The sequence below is a fragment of the Engystomops pustulosus genome, chromosome 1, assembly GCF_040894005.1.
Source record: "Engystomops pustulosus chromosome 1, aEngPut4.maternal, whole genome shotgun sequence".
In the NCBI taxonomy this organism is placed as follows: domain Eukaryota; kingdom Metazoa; phylum Chordata; class Amphibia; order Anura; family Leptodactylidae; genus Engystomops; species Engystomops pustulosus.
Genome location: NC_092411.1, coordinates 115,304,012 through 115,322,830, shown reverse-complemented (window position 1 = coordinate 115,322,830; position 18,819 = coordinate 115,304,012). Strand labels below are relative to the sequence as shown.

At 39.1% G+C, this 18,819-nt stretch overlaps 1 protein-coding gene across 1 annotated transcript in view; it reads right to left on the bottom strand.

Annotated features, from left to right (window-relative positions):
- The window catches only part of TRPM6 (transient receptor potential cation channel subfamily M member 6), a 127,695-nt gene that overhangs the window by 21,827 nt on the left and 87,049 nt on the right, over positions 1 to 18,819 (bottom strand). Inside the window, exons 28-33 of the mRNA XM_072150941.1 lie at positions 17,859 to 17,988; positions 8,159 to 8,256; positions 7,756 to 7,796; positions 5,093 to 5,118; positions 2,491 to 2,541; positions 552 to 617 (exon numbers count right to left, since the gene is read on the bottom strand). Coding sequence (XP_072007042.1) covers positions 552 to 617; positions 2,491 to 2,541; positions 5,093 to 5,118; positions 7,756 to 7,796; positions 8,159 to 8,256; positions 17,859 to 17,988 — 412 coding nt within the window. The remainder of the gene's footprint in view (positions 1 to 551; positions 618 to 2,490; positions 2,542 to 5,092; positions 5,119 to 7,755; positions 7,797 to 8,158; positions 8,257 to 17,858; positions 17,989 to 18,819) is intronic.

The window sequence follows — 18,819 nt, the reverse complement described above, 5'->3', positions numbered from 1 at the left end:
CGACCCTGGTGCAACAACTTCCTCATTAGCATACAAGTCAAAATGAGAATTTCTCATTGCATAAAGGACACAAATAGCAAAGACATATTTAAAACCATAGTTTATTTCTGTACAACATGCTACCAACAGTTTATAATGATTAGGAAGGTAGTAGATTTAAGAAGTTACAAATCTACTCCAAACATTTAAAGAAAATTAAAGTGGTAACAAGTTTCTTTTTTTTCCTGTGCCACTAAAGCACTGGAGTGAATTTGTGTTTAAATTCCACACTAGGATTCACATGATAAATCTGGAGGCTGCTAAAATTAAAAATTGAAAGGGTTGTTGAATTTCTAAAATTAGAAATGAAAAATTATCTAAAATGTAGGTTTCCGTTATATCGCACAATAGCCGGGATATTTGTTGTATAGCTAATTTCCAAAACCTTCTTATAAAAAGAAACGTTAGGAAACCAAGATATCAGAGGCCAAAAGAAGTATAAAGAAAGAAGTAAAAAGAAAAATTGTATCTGCAAACTGATCAATGCAATAGGTTGAAAAATTAGAGCTCACCAAACAGATGCACCGGGGTAAAAGGTATAGTCTGTGCAAGCCTCATTAGGTTATTTCTTTCCACCGCTGAAATAATAGAAAAAAAATTTTTTAGAAATTGCACATTTGTTATTTTCATAAAGCTAAAATATTCCTCTTGTATAGACTTCAGATTACAAATATGCACAATAAACTCTTTCATATGTCATTAAAGAATTCATTTGGATGCAATAAAGCACTCCTTGTGAGCATCTTCTTATCATATGTACATTAGACCCTGGATTGAGTTTGATTAACTTTGGGCACCCCCCATATTGACCTATTTGGGTATTCGGTCTTAATTTCACTATATTAAAATATATTAAATATATTAAACAGATGTGAATTCACTGACGCATTATCCCTGATGGGCATTTTCCCTTTTAGGTCACTTGTGGTAAAAAAAAAAAAAAAAAAAAATGATGTTACTACACAAGCACATGGATATTACACACACATACATGTGGGACACGTCTATAAAGCATGTTCTAATTGAACCGGACATGTATGTTCTCTGTATGACTGAGATCAATGTCAGGTATGGGCAGTCCCCTACTGGATGTTGGTAATCTACTGTACTTCAGCCCTAGACTACAAAGATCTGCTGTAACAGTTATCAAAGGTATCTGCAATTCAAATTTATTGTTAATCCTGTCATAATTCTTAACCCAACTTTTTAAAAATTCCAATTGTCACAAAGGCCAAAAAATTTTGTCTGGAGCTACAATTATAAAATACCCAGTTCCAACATACCAATTCAACTTAAGAACAAACCTACAGAACGTACCTTGTACGTAACCCAGGGACTTCCTGTATATATCAAAGTTAGAATTGAGCATTTGCTACTTTGCTTTTTTGTAACTTTGCTCTTTAATTGGACTAAAGAGATCAGAACTGCTAATTCCTTCTTTTGCTTGTGTTGTTTGGAATTTTACCATAAAAGGGATGTCTTCATATTTGCACGTGGCAACATGCCGGATGTTATATGAATTGAAATAAAGAAAGAATATTTTTTTACATGAGACATTGGAGTGTAGGGCTGTTTTTCTATCCTTTCTGCACTGTGTCTCTGAATCTTCAGATTGAATTCATATTGAATAATCTGGTTTTATCAGGCACATTATACCTTTTGGTATGCTCGAATGAGTATGTGCATTACGATGGGTATATGATGTATACATTTTACTTCACTTGCTAAGCTATGGTTTAGGTGACTCTTGGTCGTATTATGGATTAAGAGTTTTTTTATTGAACATATGTGTTTTTTGTGTGGTTTTGTCTTGAAGCTTTAATAACAATTATTTTTTTACATTTTTCTTATATACATTCTGTAGTTTGGTGAATTTTCTATTAATTATTTCCATCATTCTTTTATTTTGTCTCTAGGTGTAACTGATCATGCCCTGATCATCCAAATCATTAAAGAAAATAATAACATAGTATAACTATAAATTGAGTATCAATCTAATTTACAGTTCAGCTCTCAAAAAATGTAAAATACTGTGAGAGCTCATACAGTATATGTTAGGAGGGGATTTCACAATCTGCACAATATACAATGTTATACATAAAATACATTTCGAGATGACCTAGAAAAATAAAAAGGCTGCACCAAATTTAGTAAAGGGACACATGAATCAGGATAACTTTAGTACAATGCCCCCGCATGACTGGCATGCACTAACTCAAGAGTTAAGCATTAAATAGAAGCATGACTTTTAGAGAATTTTCAAAACTGTAACACAGGCATCACAATATCTACAATACATAATACTGTAAATCTATTGCAAACCTCATGCTCATGTTTGTAGAAGGTCCTGTTTAACCAGCAAATTGTGATGGTTGGGCAGGACTGGTGTAGATACTTTATTTGGGGCTACAGGAACATTTTTAGCTATACTACTTTTCTCCTTTGACTCACCTGAGTAATGATTGTTTAAGTCCTGAGAGGCTTTTAAAGAAGCTGACATTTCTGCAATAAAATGGATGAAAGACATTGTAATGGACAGATAATTTACGTATTGATTTTCAGAAATAATGCCCCAGTGCAGTCAGCATCACTAAATTAATATGTAATATTTCCAGGGCTAAGAGAGTGCTCAGATCAGCTTTTCCATATCAATTTTATCATCTCTATCATTCCATTATCTCAATAACATTGGCAAAGGAGCACAATTATTATGATGCCGCAAGTGTCCCTGAACATTATGGTGTAATGATGTCACCTCAGTATTTTTTTATTTATTTAGTAATCATGGATGAAAGACTTTTCTTAAAATTTCATTACATATCATATACTACTTATTACTTCTAAAAGAGAAAGAATGAAAATTTAAACCATATGAAAAAATATATAAAGATAAAACAATCTGTGCAAGAAAAAGGAGAGTTAAAGTATAATCTTCCATCTTGGAAACCTTATTAATTCTGGGTTGTATGTTTTCCATCATTGTCAGAGACACCTATACTATATTATTAGTTTATTTATTCTCAGTAGAACAAATTTTAAAATATGTAAGAAAACAAATCTCCAAAAACAAGCTTTTAACAAAACGGTCACGTTTCTGCAATCTGTGTCCTATAATCCTTATTTCATCTTTTAACCGTTTAACGACATGGCCCTTTTTTGTTTTTTCATTTCCATTTTGCACTCTCCACCATCAAAAATCTCTAACTTTTATTTTTCCATGTACAGAGCTGTGTGAGGGCTTGTTTTCTGCGCAACAAATTGAATTTAGTGATGAAAAAATTCCAAATGCAGAGTTATCCTTCTGTGAGGTGGATAACCAGTGGACCATAATTACCTGGAGTTTTAGGGAGGTAATTATGGTCCACAGGTTACCCGCCTCACGGATGTACATTATGTATGTCCAATATACACTACAAAGTTATTTTATATCTTCTGTCCGGGTGGAACAACTGTCAGTTGGATGTTTTTATATATCGCTGTTGCATACCTTTATGGATGTTATTATACTGCCCTTTACAATGAATTACTGACCTGTGTACTGTGTTACCTGGTCTGTACAATCTTGTGTCTCTCCTGTAGCCATTCTTTTATGCATATACGTTTTATCATATGATGTAATTAATAAAGGTTATCTATTTCTAAAATACAGTGTAATGTGTACTTTATCCCTCTTGTTCTAGTCTTATGTGGTGTTTTATACTCATATTTGTGAGGGTGATTTTGGGTCTCTTGGCATAGTTTTATTCGATATGGGTCTAGGTTAGAATTAACCTCTGCTATCTCTTTACAGTAGTGTATTATCGTCTGTTTTGTTCTAACTACCCACTTAGCTTTTACTAGTCTGCTACTGGACATTTTATTAAAGAGGGGAGCCCGCTTCTGGACATTTTATTAATGAGGGGAGCCTGCTACTGGACATTTTATTACTGAGGGGAGCCTGCTACTGAACATTGTATTAAAGAGAGTCTGCTACTGGATATTTTATTAACCACTTGCCGACATGTGACATAATACTATATCACATGCCCGATGCAGTTGCTAGGAGAGGGCTTACGGGCATATTGCAGCAAAGGCTTACTGGTAACACCCACGATCGGTGCCAGCACCGATTGCGGGTGTTTTCCTGCTGAGAGACGTCTTCCGGCTTCAAAAAGATGGCGGCGCATGGGGAGCAGCGGTCTGTCGCCATGGCAGCCTAGGGTCTTCCAAAGAAGTGCTATCAGCACAAATGCGGTTTTTACCAATTTCACTGCATTCGGAATTTTTTTCCCGCTTCCCAGTACACAGCAGGGAATATTAAATACCAGGAAAGAGCGGATTCTGCTAATGGATATTTTAGTAATGAAGGGAATATGCTACTGAACATTTTATTGATCAGATGAGACTGCTACTAAACATTTTATTAATGAGAGGAGCCTGCTACTAGACATTTTATTAATGAGAAGTGTCTACTTTTGGACATATTGGGGCACATTTACTTACCCGGTCCATTCGCGTTCCAGCGGCGGCTTCTCCGCTCTGGATTCGGGTCCGGCCGGGATTTAATAAGGTAGTTCTTCCGCCGTCCACCAGGTGGCGCTGCTGCGCTGAAAGTAAACTCATCGCGCCGGAATGCACCGAGCTGGACCAGGTGAAGGTAAGCGGTCCTTATGCGACACAATTCGGTTTTTAAATTCAGGGGCTTGTCCGAATAATTCGGGTTGCTCGAAAACCACGCCCCCTATTTGTGGCGCACGGAAGCTGGTGCGCGCGCGACACAATCCAAACCCGTGCGCCACAATCCCGGGGCAATTCAAGGAAACTCGGCGCAAATCGGAAATATTCGGGTAACACATCGGGAAAACGCGATTCGGGCCCTTAGTAAATGACCCCCATTATTAATGAAGGGGAGTCTGCTACTAGCCATTTTTTATGAGAGGAGCCTGTTACTGTACATTTTATTATATAATGTCTGTATTTCCCACCTTATACTCAAGTCAATAGATTTGCCAGGGTTTTTTTGTAAAACGAGGTGGAATTTAATCCAATTTTCAAAACAACATTATTAACTTACTTTTTACAGAATCTGAATTTCGAAATCTATACCAAAAAACAGAAAGAAAATTTTAATAATGCATTTCAATGATACAGATTATTTTACCCAACATGTCCTTAATGTTTACTATAGGTATAATTTTCTTACTTGTGCCTAGCTCTACAGATCATCACAAATGATAATATAAACCAAGGTTGCAATAACACATTTTGTAGGGTCCTCTGTAGGAGTGAGATGCATGACATGTCCTGCTGATGTCCACAGGCAATGACTGCCCCCACAGTAAAGGCAAGCAGAAATAGTAGCTGCCCTATCATTTTCATTACAGGCAGGTTCCTGATGTCTTGAAATGTGGTGCATGCACCAAGTCTCACCACATGAGGAATGTGCCCAATGGGAGGCTATGGAGACATGAGTTAGCCCCAGTTTGTGCAGCTAGCTCATGTTCCTGAGGCCTTAGGCTTATTGTGAAATCCATGGGGTCAGCCATTTTATGATACTAACAAGGGTAAGGGGGATGAAAAGAAAAGGAAAATGAAGAGTGAAAATAAAATGTGGCTTTATTGAGATTTATAAAAATATATTCTCAAAATCAGTGGTGTTTTGAGGACTGTATGATTTATACATGTGCATTAAAGGGTACCTGTCACCAGAAGTCAGAATTTTACTAGTGACAGGTCTGAATAGGCCTTGCACAGTACAATGTGACACCCAGATTGACAGATCTGCTCCCCTTCGTCTCCATAATATCCCCTTACATAGTTTACCTGGCTCTCTGCCAAAAGTCCTGGGGTTATGCCGCATTTGAAATTTCAACGCTCGCCTCCTCATTTGCATAAGTTTCTGCTCAGCCCCCAGAGCTGATTATTCAATTATTTCCCCTCCCACTTTATGCCAATTTTCATCATGTCATCGACTCACCGCACAGGAAACCTCGCGCCTGCGGGGTAGGCTGTATACCCTGGCACTTGCGCAGTTTGCTGCTCGATGCGCCCGTCAGTGAACTGTGAATGCGCCGAGTCTCTGCACATTTCAACGAGGCGGTGCGGAGGTACACAAACTACGTACGTACAGAGGTATCCTGTGCGGTGAGCCAATGTCAGGATGAGAAATGGCGTAAAGTGGGAGGGGAAATAATTGAATAATCCACTTGTTTTGCCTTTAATTTAGAGGTTCTAGGTTTAAAGATCAATATGCTCCTCTAGCTGATGTGTTTGTCTCTTTGTATGAGACTTCCCTTACGCAACGCCACAACTGTATTGTTCACTCTTAATTCTGGGGGAGTCTGTCTTAGAAACCACGACTGTCACAAGATGCATTTGGTGACACTGGTATAGTTTCCCAACCAGGGTGCTTAGAAATCACCTGACATATGTGGTCACTGGCATAATTGTGCCACGATATTAAAGGATTACTGCTGTCTTCCTAATGCTGCACTTGCTCCACAAGGACGCACAGTGAAAAAGTGCTCCATTTATAAACTGTGTAGCTGAATGCATTGGCACTGTGCCGTTGTGGAGCAAATGCCACGGTGCAGCAGTAAGAAGATATGCTCCCTCTTTAAACCTCTAAAAATAAAATAATAGGCAAATAAAAACACAAAGTGTGGAATAATAGTGCTTAATGCACATGAATAAAACATAAAATCAAAATACCACTGATATTGAATATATTTTAAATAAAACTCAAAACAACAACGTTTTATTTTCACCCTCAACTTTCCTTCCTTTTCACTCCCCTTACCATTGTTAGTACTGTAATTCAAACAGATGGTTTACACTGAGGGTGTTGTTCATAAGAGGGTTTTGACAGTCATATTTGCCTCATAAGAGCCATTTTAGGAAATGTACAATATGAAATGTAGTATACATTATTTTATGAATGATTTTGTATGGAATAGTACATCAAACTAAGCAGCATGTGTGAGCACGGATGATATAATATTCAACTGATAAAAGAAAGAGAATATAAAGTTTGAAGACTTAAAAAACATGACATATAGAAAGTAGCACTATAACAAAAACACAAAATTCCTGGAAGTAGCAATGATATACTTCTGCATATAAAATGCCCTCTGGGTGTTTGTCAGTTTATGAAAACTCAAGACCCATGTCATTACAAGATTCTATTTCCGGAAGAGTTTTCTTCCCATAAACAAGGAATAAGAAACCAAGAAGCGCCTGCAGACACCTTCAGGGTGTAGAATCTAAGGTCCTATGAATATGGTCTACAGGCAAGTTAGAAAACATCATGTAGATCCTAGAAATCTACACTCAAGTATTTGGCACCCTTGAAATTGCAAGAGATCTTACAATGTCTTGAATATGTCATTTAGAAAGTTCTGTATTGAAAAAGAAACAAAGGGGTTTGTGATAAATGAACATGCACAAGACCCCTTGTACCAAGTGGTGGACAGTCCTTTTTATCTGATATCTGCAAGCCATTTCCATTCTTATTATATAACCTCACAATTTCATGCATTGGTCATTGAGTGAATGTAGTGAGCACATTGAACCAGTGTATGTGATATGATGTACATTATTAAAACCATTGTGTGTAGGTGCGTCTGAATAATACTCTTTAAGTGGGTAATCTAAATACTACATTACTAGTAGAAAATGGAAGTCTTTTGTTCACAGAAGAAACAAAGTCACTCATTTGGTCTTGATGACTGTACTTACAATGAACTCCTTTGCAGCTGAGCAGTACTATTATGCAGCTCCTAACGAAAGAGCAGAAATTGTTACGTAGGTTGAAGAAAAGCAATCAAACACGTAATTATCTATTAAAATAACAGTATTAAGTATTTATTGCATAATATGTTAAAAGATTCATCAACCCAATCTACTGTGGATGTTTAACCTATTAAATATTAAACACAAACCAAAGACACATAAGAATAATCCATTTCAAAATATTTAGAATACACAATTTTTTCAGTAAATATGTATCTACATTATACTTTTACTATAAATCTTAAGGTTTTGAAAGCATTAAAATATCTATAAAATCAGTAACGACAATATTTGTGAAATCACCATTTTAAAAAGATCATCTTCAAGGATTTCCTTGAAATTTCCTTACCTCTCGAGAATGTCTCAAGTATTCATTTGTCTGTAATAGATTTCTTCCAATTTCCTGCGCTTTAAGTTGCTGTCGAACATATGACATGTGCTCCAATCCTGGTAGAAAATGAAAAGGAAAGGTTTTACGTGTGCGTAGATGAAGGCACACAGGTGTTTGTATGAGAAGCATAGTTTATGCCAGCACTGTTTTACCAATTGGAGATGGTATGTGATATACACTCACCGGCCACTTTATTAGGTACACCTGTCCAACTGCTCGTTAACACTTAATTTCTAATCAGCCAATCACATGGCGGCAACTCAGTGCATTTAGGCATGTAGACATGGTCAAGACAATCTCCTGCAGTTCAAACCGAGCATCAGTATGGGGAAGAAAGGTGATTTGAGTGCCTTTGAACGTGGCATGGTTGTTGGTGCCAGAAGGGCTGGTCTGAGTATTTCAGAAACTGATGATCTACTGGGATTTTCACGCACTACCATCTCTAGGGTTTACAGAGAATGGTCCGAAAAAGAAAAAACATCCAGTGAGTGGCAGTTCTGTGGGCGGAAATGCCTTGTTGATGCCAGAGGTCAGAGGAGAATGGGCAGACTGGTTCGAGCTGATAGAAAGGCAACAGTGACTCAAATCGCCACCCGTTACAACCAAGGTAGGCAGAAGAGCATCTCTGAACGCACAGTACGTCGAACTTTGAGGCAGATGGGCTACAGCAGCAGAAGACCACACCGGGTGCCACTCCTTTCAGCTAAGAACAGGAAACTGAGGCTACAATTTGCACAAGCTCATCGAAATTGGACAGTAGAAGATTGGAAAAACGTTGCCTGGTCTGATGAGTCTCGATTTCTGCTGCGACATTCGGATGGTAGGGTCAGATTTTGGCGTCAACAACATGAAAGCATGGATCCATCCTGCCTTGTATCAACGGTTCAGGCTGGTGGTGGTGGTGTCATGGTGTGGGGAATTTTTTCTTGGCACTCTTTGGGCCCCTTGGTACCAATTGAGCATCGTTGCAACGCCACAGCCTACCCGAGTATTGTTGCTGACCATGTCCATCCCTTTATGACCACAATGTACCCAACATCTGATGGCTACTTTCAGCAGGATAATGCGCCATGTCATAAAGCTGGAATAATCTCAGACTGGTTTCTTGAACATGACAATGAGTTCACTGTACTCAAATGGCCTTCACAGTCACCAGATCTCAATCCAATAGAGCATCTTTGGGATGTGGTGGAATGGGTGATTCGCATCATGGATGTGCAGCTGACAAATCTGCGGCAACTGTGTGATGCCATCATGTCAATATGGACCAAAATCTCTGAGGAATGCTTCCAGCATTGAGGCAGTTCTGAAGGCAAAAGGGGGTCCAACCCGTTACTAGCATGGTGTACCTAATAAAGTGGCCGGTGAGTGTATATACACATACAAATGATAAAGACTACTTATTATATAATAGATCTATTCTTTAAAAGGGTACCTTTCATCCAATTGTATCCCATTAAACTACGATCCTTTTCAGGTAGGGGCGAAAATATTCTCTCTAGAGTTCCCTCTTATGTAAAATCTCAATGATTACCGATAAAAAGTCTCTGCCAAGGTCATGTGAAAATCATCAGAGACAAATCATATTTTAAGTAAGAGGAGTCAAGTTTAGAAGCTATAGGCGGAGTGTAAATTCAGATGACCCATATTTGGAATAGTACCTAGAAACATACTTTTGGTGGCACGTTGATGTTAAGAAACTCAACTTTCAGGCTTCTTGTCAAATAAATGGAGAAAGGTGGATGCAATTTATAATCCTAAACCTAATTAAAGGAATCTAGTAACAGACTCATGCATGCCCAAAGCCACAAGAAAACAGACCTCTACATGGATAATAAGATGGGAAAATGAGTATCTAAATGACTCATACTAAATGACCAAGTGGTCAACATCTCCTCACAGACATTAACTCCTACAGAGATGACAGTTCTGAGTAAAGGTCTTAGCTTCTGTCCCACAACCTCATTAAACACCTTCCATTTAGAGGATGACTTACACCGTTTTTTTCGGTCCCTACGCCTTAAAACTCACTTCTCAAATACACCATACATCAACAAAGCTCCTGACAACACCTCCAACATTACCATAGATAAACTGGGACTCCGCAACAAAAGCAACTATACCCCCCCCCCATCCAACCAACATCCAGTAGAGACCTACATCTCTCTAGTTAACAACGATGTATGTAAACTAACAGAAGACATTAAAAAAAATAAAAAAAATAGATACAAACATCACTCTAATCTTAGTCCCCTAGAAAGACAAGCTCTAGCCAACCTACAAGATGCGAAGAACCTTACGATCAAACCAGCAGATAAAGGGGGTGCCATAGTGGTTATGAACAAAACAGACTATGTTAGCGAGATACAATCCCAATTAAGTGATTCCACCACATACCAACCACTTCCCAGGGACCCTACACCTCAGATAGCCAATTCGATCCATAACACCATTTCCAAATACCTATCATTAGGCACAATAGACTCCAAGACAGCTCAGTTTCTTACCAACCACCATCCTATCACTCTGGTCTTTTACACCCTCCCCAAAATTCATAAAAGAATTGACAAGCCCCCAAGGAGACCTATCATAGCCTCCACCAACTCAATTCTGGCACCCCTGGCCATCTATCTTGAAAAAATACTTACTCCCCTGGTTAAAAAAAACTCCATCTTTCCTACTAGACACCTCTGAATTTCTTGACTCCATTAAAAACCTATCTCCCCTTCCACAACCCTCAATTCTAGTCACCTGGGATGTGTGCAGTTTATATACATCCATCATCCACAACAAGGGCATAGAGGCAGTCAGAAAACTTTTAGACCTCAACCAAGTCACGGGACATGAAAAAGAACTCATCCTTGAGTTCTTACACATAATTCTTCGCAACAATTTCTTTCTTTTTGGTGACCAGTTCTATTTACAGATTCAAGGAACAGCAATGGGGTCCAATGTGGCCCCTCCATACGCCAACACATATATGCTTCAAATGCTTTGAAGATGAACACATTTACAACAACGAACTCTTCCAACAATTCTCAATATACTGGCGTCGATATATCGACGATGTGTTCTGCGTATGGAGGGGCCCACTGGACTCCCTATTGAGTTTCCACAACTATCTCAACTCCATCACACCTGAACTACAATTTACCCTACACCATGATACACATCAAATGAACTTTTTGGACACCCTGGTAATCCAAGGTCCACAAAGCAAAATTTCCATCGACCTCTACGTGAAACCAACCGACCGTAACACACTGCTGCACTTTCAGAGCTCACATCCGTCACAAACAAAGAAATCACTCCCCATTTCACAGTTTAATAGAGTTCACAGAATAGTCACTGATCCCCAAAAAAAGATAGAGAAACTGACCGAAATGTCAGCCAAATTTCAAAAAAGAGGATATCCGCCGAATATCCTCAAAGACACAGAAAAAACACTACCTAAACAAAAAGATACCAGACCCGAAAACAAACCCAAACGCATTCCCTTTATTCATCATTACCATCCTACGTCACCCCTCCTAGGACTATCAATAAGCACTGGCCTCTTCTCAAACAGGCCTACCCTAACATCCAGGAGTTCCAACTCCCCCCCCCCCCCTCATCTGCCACAAACGAACCAGAAGCCTGAGGGACACTTTAGTACGTGCCGACATTGGTAGTCTCTCTAAAAAATCCCAACAAACATTCCTTGCCACCCCAAAAAAGGGGACATTCCCTTGCCTGGACTGCAGTCAGTGTTCTGCGGTCATTCGCGGTGAATACTTTTGCCATCCCAGGACTGGTCAACGCTACCCAATTCAGGGATACTTTACATGCAACTCTCGCTTTGTCGTATATCTTCTGAAATGCCCGTGTGGACTTTTATATGTGGGAGAAACCACAACTCCAGTGAAAAGGATAAGTAAACACAAGTCCACCATACGGACAAATCAGACATTATTACCAGTCCCAGCACATTTCATCAGCCACCGGCATCATCCCTCGCAACTCCGCTATCAGATTATCGAACAGGTGGAAACCCCCCGAAAAAAGGTGGCAACAGGATAGCGTTACTACGCAATCGTGAAGCATATTGGATCCATACCTTGCAAAACATTGAACCTCTTGGACTCAATAGAGCTTACGACCGCACCTTTAATTATTGACATAATGAGTATTCTGTAGTTGTATTGTGTTATTAGATATTTTTTTGCCTCCTCTAAACTTATATCATTTCCTTCTTTTTCAGAAAAAATAACCTCATAGAACCAGTATCGTGTTTTCTCAACATACTTCCGGTGATGGTAAAAAACTACACATAGTGATAACCACTACATAGACTGTGATTGTATACCATGATAGTTTTGACATATCATATCCCTGACTATAGCTTTTCTTTTTCTCTTTTTCTCCTAAGTCATGCTCTTGTTATCCAATTTTTTATTTTTATTTTTACTCTTTATCTCCATCTCTTAATCTACAAAAAAAATGTTTTCCAATTATATATTCATCATTATAGCTACCTCTTTTCCAGATACTTACTACCCCATAATTCCCTGCACACTACATCATTCCCTTTACATTCTTATACATCGTCTCCAATCATATGCCGCCTCCTTTACTTTTTCCTATTGATAGCGATATGCGCCTGACTGCGACACATCGCGACACATTCCACCTCCGGTGCCGCGATGTGTCGCACGCAACCTGCTTACACAGAGCGTCACATTACCATGACTACCTTCTACCTCACTTCCGGTCATGCGCCCATCTATCCACCTGACGTGCCAAATATTATTTATAGCCGGGACCCGGCCCAGCTCACATGTGGCCTCACCTTTCTCCTACCTACTACTGCAGACATTGTAAGTATCACCCATTGAACCATACCACGCTACTCCTCATTACCTCCTCTGCACTCCTATCCTCTAACGCTGCATATCTACTACATGCTGTATTGGGATTTTCTGCATGATATGATCATTAGGTTCTTGGATACATATCTAACATCAGTGTGTCAGTATTCACCTTTAGATATAATCTGACCCTTTATATCAACTATTACCTTCTATCATCTTAGCTTATGGCTTAGCTTTTTTTTTAGATATTTTGTAAATAGTGTATATATTATTATTGTTCACTATATTGGTGATCCAGCCTCAACCTAACCCATATCCTTTTATTTCAGGCCAGATCATACTTGACAAAGGTCGAGATGACCGAAACGTTGTAAATTACTTCTGATCTGTATAGTAATACATAATCTATGTTCATTTTTTTACGGTGAAGGCTCCACTGTGTGAAATATTCACTAAAAATAAAAAACTCAAAGAAATCCAGTTTGGTGTGTGCCATGTTTTCTATGTGGATTATGGAAGGACTGAGAATCCTACATTGAGCACCACCCCTACATGGTGTGCGGTCACTATTGTTTCTACGTGTCATACTAAATGACTGACAGTTGAATAGGCACACTGATGTAATAATTGTTATAGCTGCACATAATATCCCTTTAATGAGCTCTCTGGTTATTAAGTCGCATAAAAAATAGCACTATGACCATGCATCTATAAATGTGTGTTGACCAAAATGGTGTGGGCTACCTGGTTACATTTCCTTGAAATGTATGCACTAATGAAAAGGACATCAAAAACTACATCTATCCAGTATATAGTAATGACCAAAAGTTTGAATTTTTTAATAGAAAATACTGAAAATTCTTGGAATGAGTGTAGGTGTGTCCAAAGAGTTTTCTTTATTTTCTATAAAAATTGTACACACTGAATGCATCAAAACTATGAATTAACACATGTGGAATTATATACTTAACAAAAAAAGCGGGAAACAACTGCAAATATGCCTTATATTCTAGGTTCTTCAAAGTAGCCACCTTTTGCTTTGATTACTGCTTTGCACTTCCTTGGCATTCTCTTAATGAGCTTCAAAAGGTAGTCACCTGAAAAGGTTTTCACATTACAGGTGCACCTTGTCAGGTTTAAAAAGTGGGATTTCTTGCCTTATAAATGGGGTTGGGGCCATCAGTTGTGTTATGCAGATGTCAGGTGGATACACAGCTAATAGTCCTACTGTTAGAATTTGTATTATGGCCAGAACAACGCAGCTAAGTAAAGAAAAACAAGTGGCCATCATTACTTTAAGAAATGAAGGTCAATCAGTCAGAAAAATTGGGAAAACTTTGAAAGTGTCCCCAAGTGAAGTTGCAAAAACCATCAAGCGCTACAAAGAAACTGACTTGCATGAGGAGCACCTGAGGAAAGGAAGATCAAGCCTCAGAAATTGCAGGTTAACAGCAGCTCAGATTACAGACCAATGGACACTGCCACACAGAGTTCTAGCAGCAGACACATCTCTACAACAACTGTTAAGAGGAGACTGTGTGCAGCAGCCTTCATGGTAAAATATCTGCTAGGAAACCACTGCTAAGGACAGGCAACAAGTAGAAGAGACTTGTTTGGGCTAAAGAACACAAGGAATGGCCATTAGACCAGCAGAAATCTGTGCTTTGGTCTGATGAGTCCAAATTTGAGATCTTTGGGTCCAACCACCGTGTCATTGTGCGACACAGTCTCTTCATGCATGGTTCCCACTGTAAAGCATGGAGGAGGAGGTGTGATGGTGTGGGGGTGCTTTGCTGGTGATACTGTTGGGGATTTATTCAAAATTGAAGGTATACTGAACCAGCATGGTTACCACAGCATCTAGCAGCGGCATGCTATTCCTTCCAGTTTGCGTTTAGTTGGACAATCATTTATTTTTCAACAGGACAATGACCCCAAACACACCTCCAGGCTGTGTTAGGGCTATTTAACCAAGTAGGAGAGTGATGGTGTGCTAGATGACCTGGCCTCCACAGTCACCAGACCTGAACCCAATCGAGATGGTATGGGGTGAGCTGGAGCGCAGAGTGAAGGCAAAATGGCCAACAAGTGCTTTAATTCCTTCAAGACTGTTGGAAGACCATTTCAGGTGACTACCCCTTGAAGCTCATCAAGAGAATGCCAAGAGTGTGCAAAGCAGTAATCAAAGCAAAAAGGTGGCTACTTTGAAGAACCTAGAGGCATATAAGGCATATGTACAGTTGTTTCACACTTTTGTTAAGTCTATAATTAAACATGTGTTCAATCAATAATAGTGTCGGTGTGACGGGAGGCACTTCTTTTGATGCCCCCCCCCCAAACTTCTAGCCAGAGGTACTGCCAATCAAATCCATTGTGAGACCGTATGGAAATCCATTGGGCTCTGGGTACCTTCTAATGAATGACAATGCTTGGCTACATGTGTTGAAGTGTGTCAGCAGTTCCTGCATAATGCAGTCTTTGATGCTATTGACTGGCCTGCCCATTTCCCAGACTGGAATCCTATCAAGCACATCTGGGACATAATGGGGCAGATTTATGAAGCAGTCTGAAAGTCAGAATATTTCCAGTTGCCCATGGCAACCAATCACAGATCCCCTTTAAAATATTCATGAGCACTGGTGAAATGAAAGCTGAGCTGTGATTGGTTGCCATGGGCAACTGGAAATATTCTGACTTTCAGACTGCTTGATAAATCTGCCCCAATGTCTTGTCCCATCCTCCAATGCCATGTTGCACCACAGGCTGTCCAGGAGTTGACTGGCGGTTAAATCCAGGTCTGGGAGGAGATCCCAAGGAAGAACATTCAGCATCTCATGATGAAAATGCCCAGGCATTGTGGGGAGGTTGTGCAGACATGTGTTGTGTTGTGCACACACACACACACACACACACACACACACACACACACAACCTAGCCACATCCCTTGAGGACTTTGAACCTGAAATTAGATGTTTTAATTCTATGTTTAGTAATAAATACCAAATCCAGACATTTAGGGGTTATTAATCTCTTCCCGACTTGCGCCGTACTTGTATGGCGCAAGCCGGGTCCCGATGCATGGAGAGGGCTTGCGGGCCGAGCTCTCGCCATAGCCGATAAGTCTTTGTTGCATATTGCAGCATAAGCTAACCGGTAACACCCGCGATTGGTGATAACACCGATTGCAGGTGTTTTCCCGACGATCGACGCTGGCAATGGTGTCGGCGGCTTCAAAAAGACGGCGGCGCATGGGCGGATCATCGCTACTTCATTTTAACTCATTCATTACTATGTGCTATCAGCACATTGTAATGAATGAGGAGGAAAATTCCCATATACTGCCATACTGTAGTATGGCAGTAAATGATAGGATTGATCAGACAACCTAGGGTTGAACTACCCTAGGGAGTCTGAAAAATGGTAAAAGTAAAAATTAAAAAAAAAAAATTATAATAAAAAAAACCTAAAAATTCAAATCACCCCCCTTTCCCTAGAACTTATATAAATATAAACAGTAAAATTCATAAACACATTAGGTATCGCCGTGTCCAAAAATGCCCGATCTATCAAAATATAATATATAATAACGGTTTTTCACTGCGTTTTACCCATTATTATTAAAAATAATCAATAAAAAGTGATCAAAAGATTGCACAGTCCTAAAAATTATAGCAATGAAAACGCCATCAAAAGTTGCAAAAAATTACACCATCCACAGTTCCGTACACCAAAGTATGCAAACGTTATTGGTGCCAGTAGATGGCAAAATTTAAAAAAAAATTGTACAGGAGGTTTTAATTTTTGTAAATTTATGAAAACATTAAAAAACCTATACAAATTTGTTATCCCCACGTTCGCGCTGACCCAAAGAATAAAGTAGACATGTCATTTGGGGCACACAGTGAAAGCTGTAAAATTCAAGCCCACAAGAAAATGCCGCAAATGCGTTTTTTCACCATTTTCACTGCATTTGGATTTTTTTTCCCGCTTCCCAGTACACGGCATGAAATATTACATACAGTCACTATGAAGTGCAATTTGTTACTCTTTTTGAAGTGGGGAGTGAAAAAAGGAAGTGAAAAAACTAAAAAGGACCAAGTTGTTAATTGGTTAATTTTGATTTTCATCAGCATTTTTGGTTTTTATAGTTCTCAATCAAATCTGCTATGTAATGAATAGAATGATCTCTAGAATGTGTTATTTTAGTGTTAGTGTACTAAATGTGTATTTCAAGGGCCAGGCTCACCAGACATAAACAATGTTACATAAACTTGTGAGGTTTTTCTTTTTCTTATATTAATGTTATATCACCTTCTCAAGACAGTGGAGAAGGTTTGAATCCATGCATTCGATGGCCAGTTTACATTAATACCAGGGTAGATTCTTGCGATTCAATAGTTCAAGTAACCAGGTAATTTCACTGTAGTTCAACTACAACCAACTTAGTTGTCTGAGAAAAATGTGACTTCTTTAATGCCAAAACAGCACCACATTTGGCCACCAAAGAAGCACAAGTTTATGGACAAGAAGAGCCATGATTTTCTTGACTCATGCAACCGCTATATCTGCAATATAGACACATCCCATGGACAATAGTGTCGCTGCTGCTGATTGGTCAGTTCAGGTTCTCTTCTTGTTCTGCTCCACTTTTACTTCCATATACCTTAATCTTGTTGTTTTGAAGCAACTATGTTTGCAGAAGTACATTGAGAACAAGTAAGAGACTTTGCTATCTCTTCTACTTGAAGAGATTAATGTATATTAGGAAAGGATCATATTGTTATGTTAGCAGCAGGTGGCCACTTACTTAGTTGATTAAAACTGGATACTGAGAGCCTGTTCTTGCTATGTTCTTCCTCTTCATTCTGAAGACTGCCGCATTCTGCTGAATCGGAGCTCATCTGGGTGCTCTGGGAACAACTATCCACAGTAATCACCTGCAAGAGGGAACAGTCATAAATAAGGCTAGACAGAGGATATCTTACTTGTGCTGAAGAACATTTTATCTGGCATTAGCATCAGGTCATCAGGTCAATTTAAACCTGGCGTAGGAGTGATGTAACCGGCCATTTCTGCCATGTACAGATTACAATATGGGTTTCCTAATCCTGCAGATTGGCTAACATACACTATAAACATTCGCTTATGTAATATGAACAGAAAACCAAGAAGTATGCAGTATAAGATTTCTCAGTCACTAGAAACTGTAAATGTTTTTTTTTTAACTTGTTACTAAACCTAAAAGCAGAAACGAAGAGAAATAAATGTCAGAATTTGAAACTTTTAGAAGAATTTGTCTTCACAATGCTTTATTCATTATAAAGAGCATCCATACACTTCACACAATAGGGCGAGATAAAAAAGTTCAAAATGTTGCAGGTAAGAAATTAGGTAATCAACCCTCATGAATGGGGCAAGGTATAGGAATCCTGTCTTTTATGAGAGACGGACGTAACTGATGTAAATATTCTTTAATATTAATGGTTGATTTCCTTTAAACTAAATTAACCTAAAACATACTTGCCCATAGTCCTCTTCTCCAGGATTGTGGCGCTTGTCTTCTTTAATCTTGACACACCAGGATCATTGGAAAAAAAAACTTATAAAAAGCCGCTCGGAGCGCAGGGACGTTGTTGATGAATTCACACCTCCGTTGCAATAGATGCCTCGCTTTCCCCTGATGAAGAGGGAGGTGACGTCACGTGGCAGTGATTAATTAAGAGCCCAGAGCGCCGGAAATTGCACCCCTATGCTTCAGGCTCTTTCCT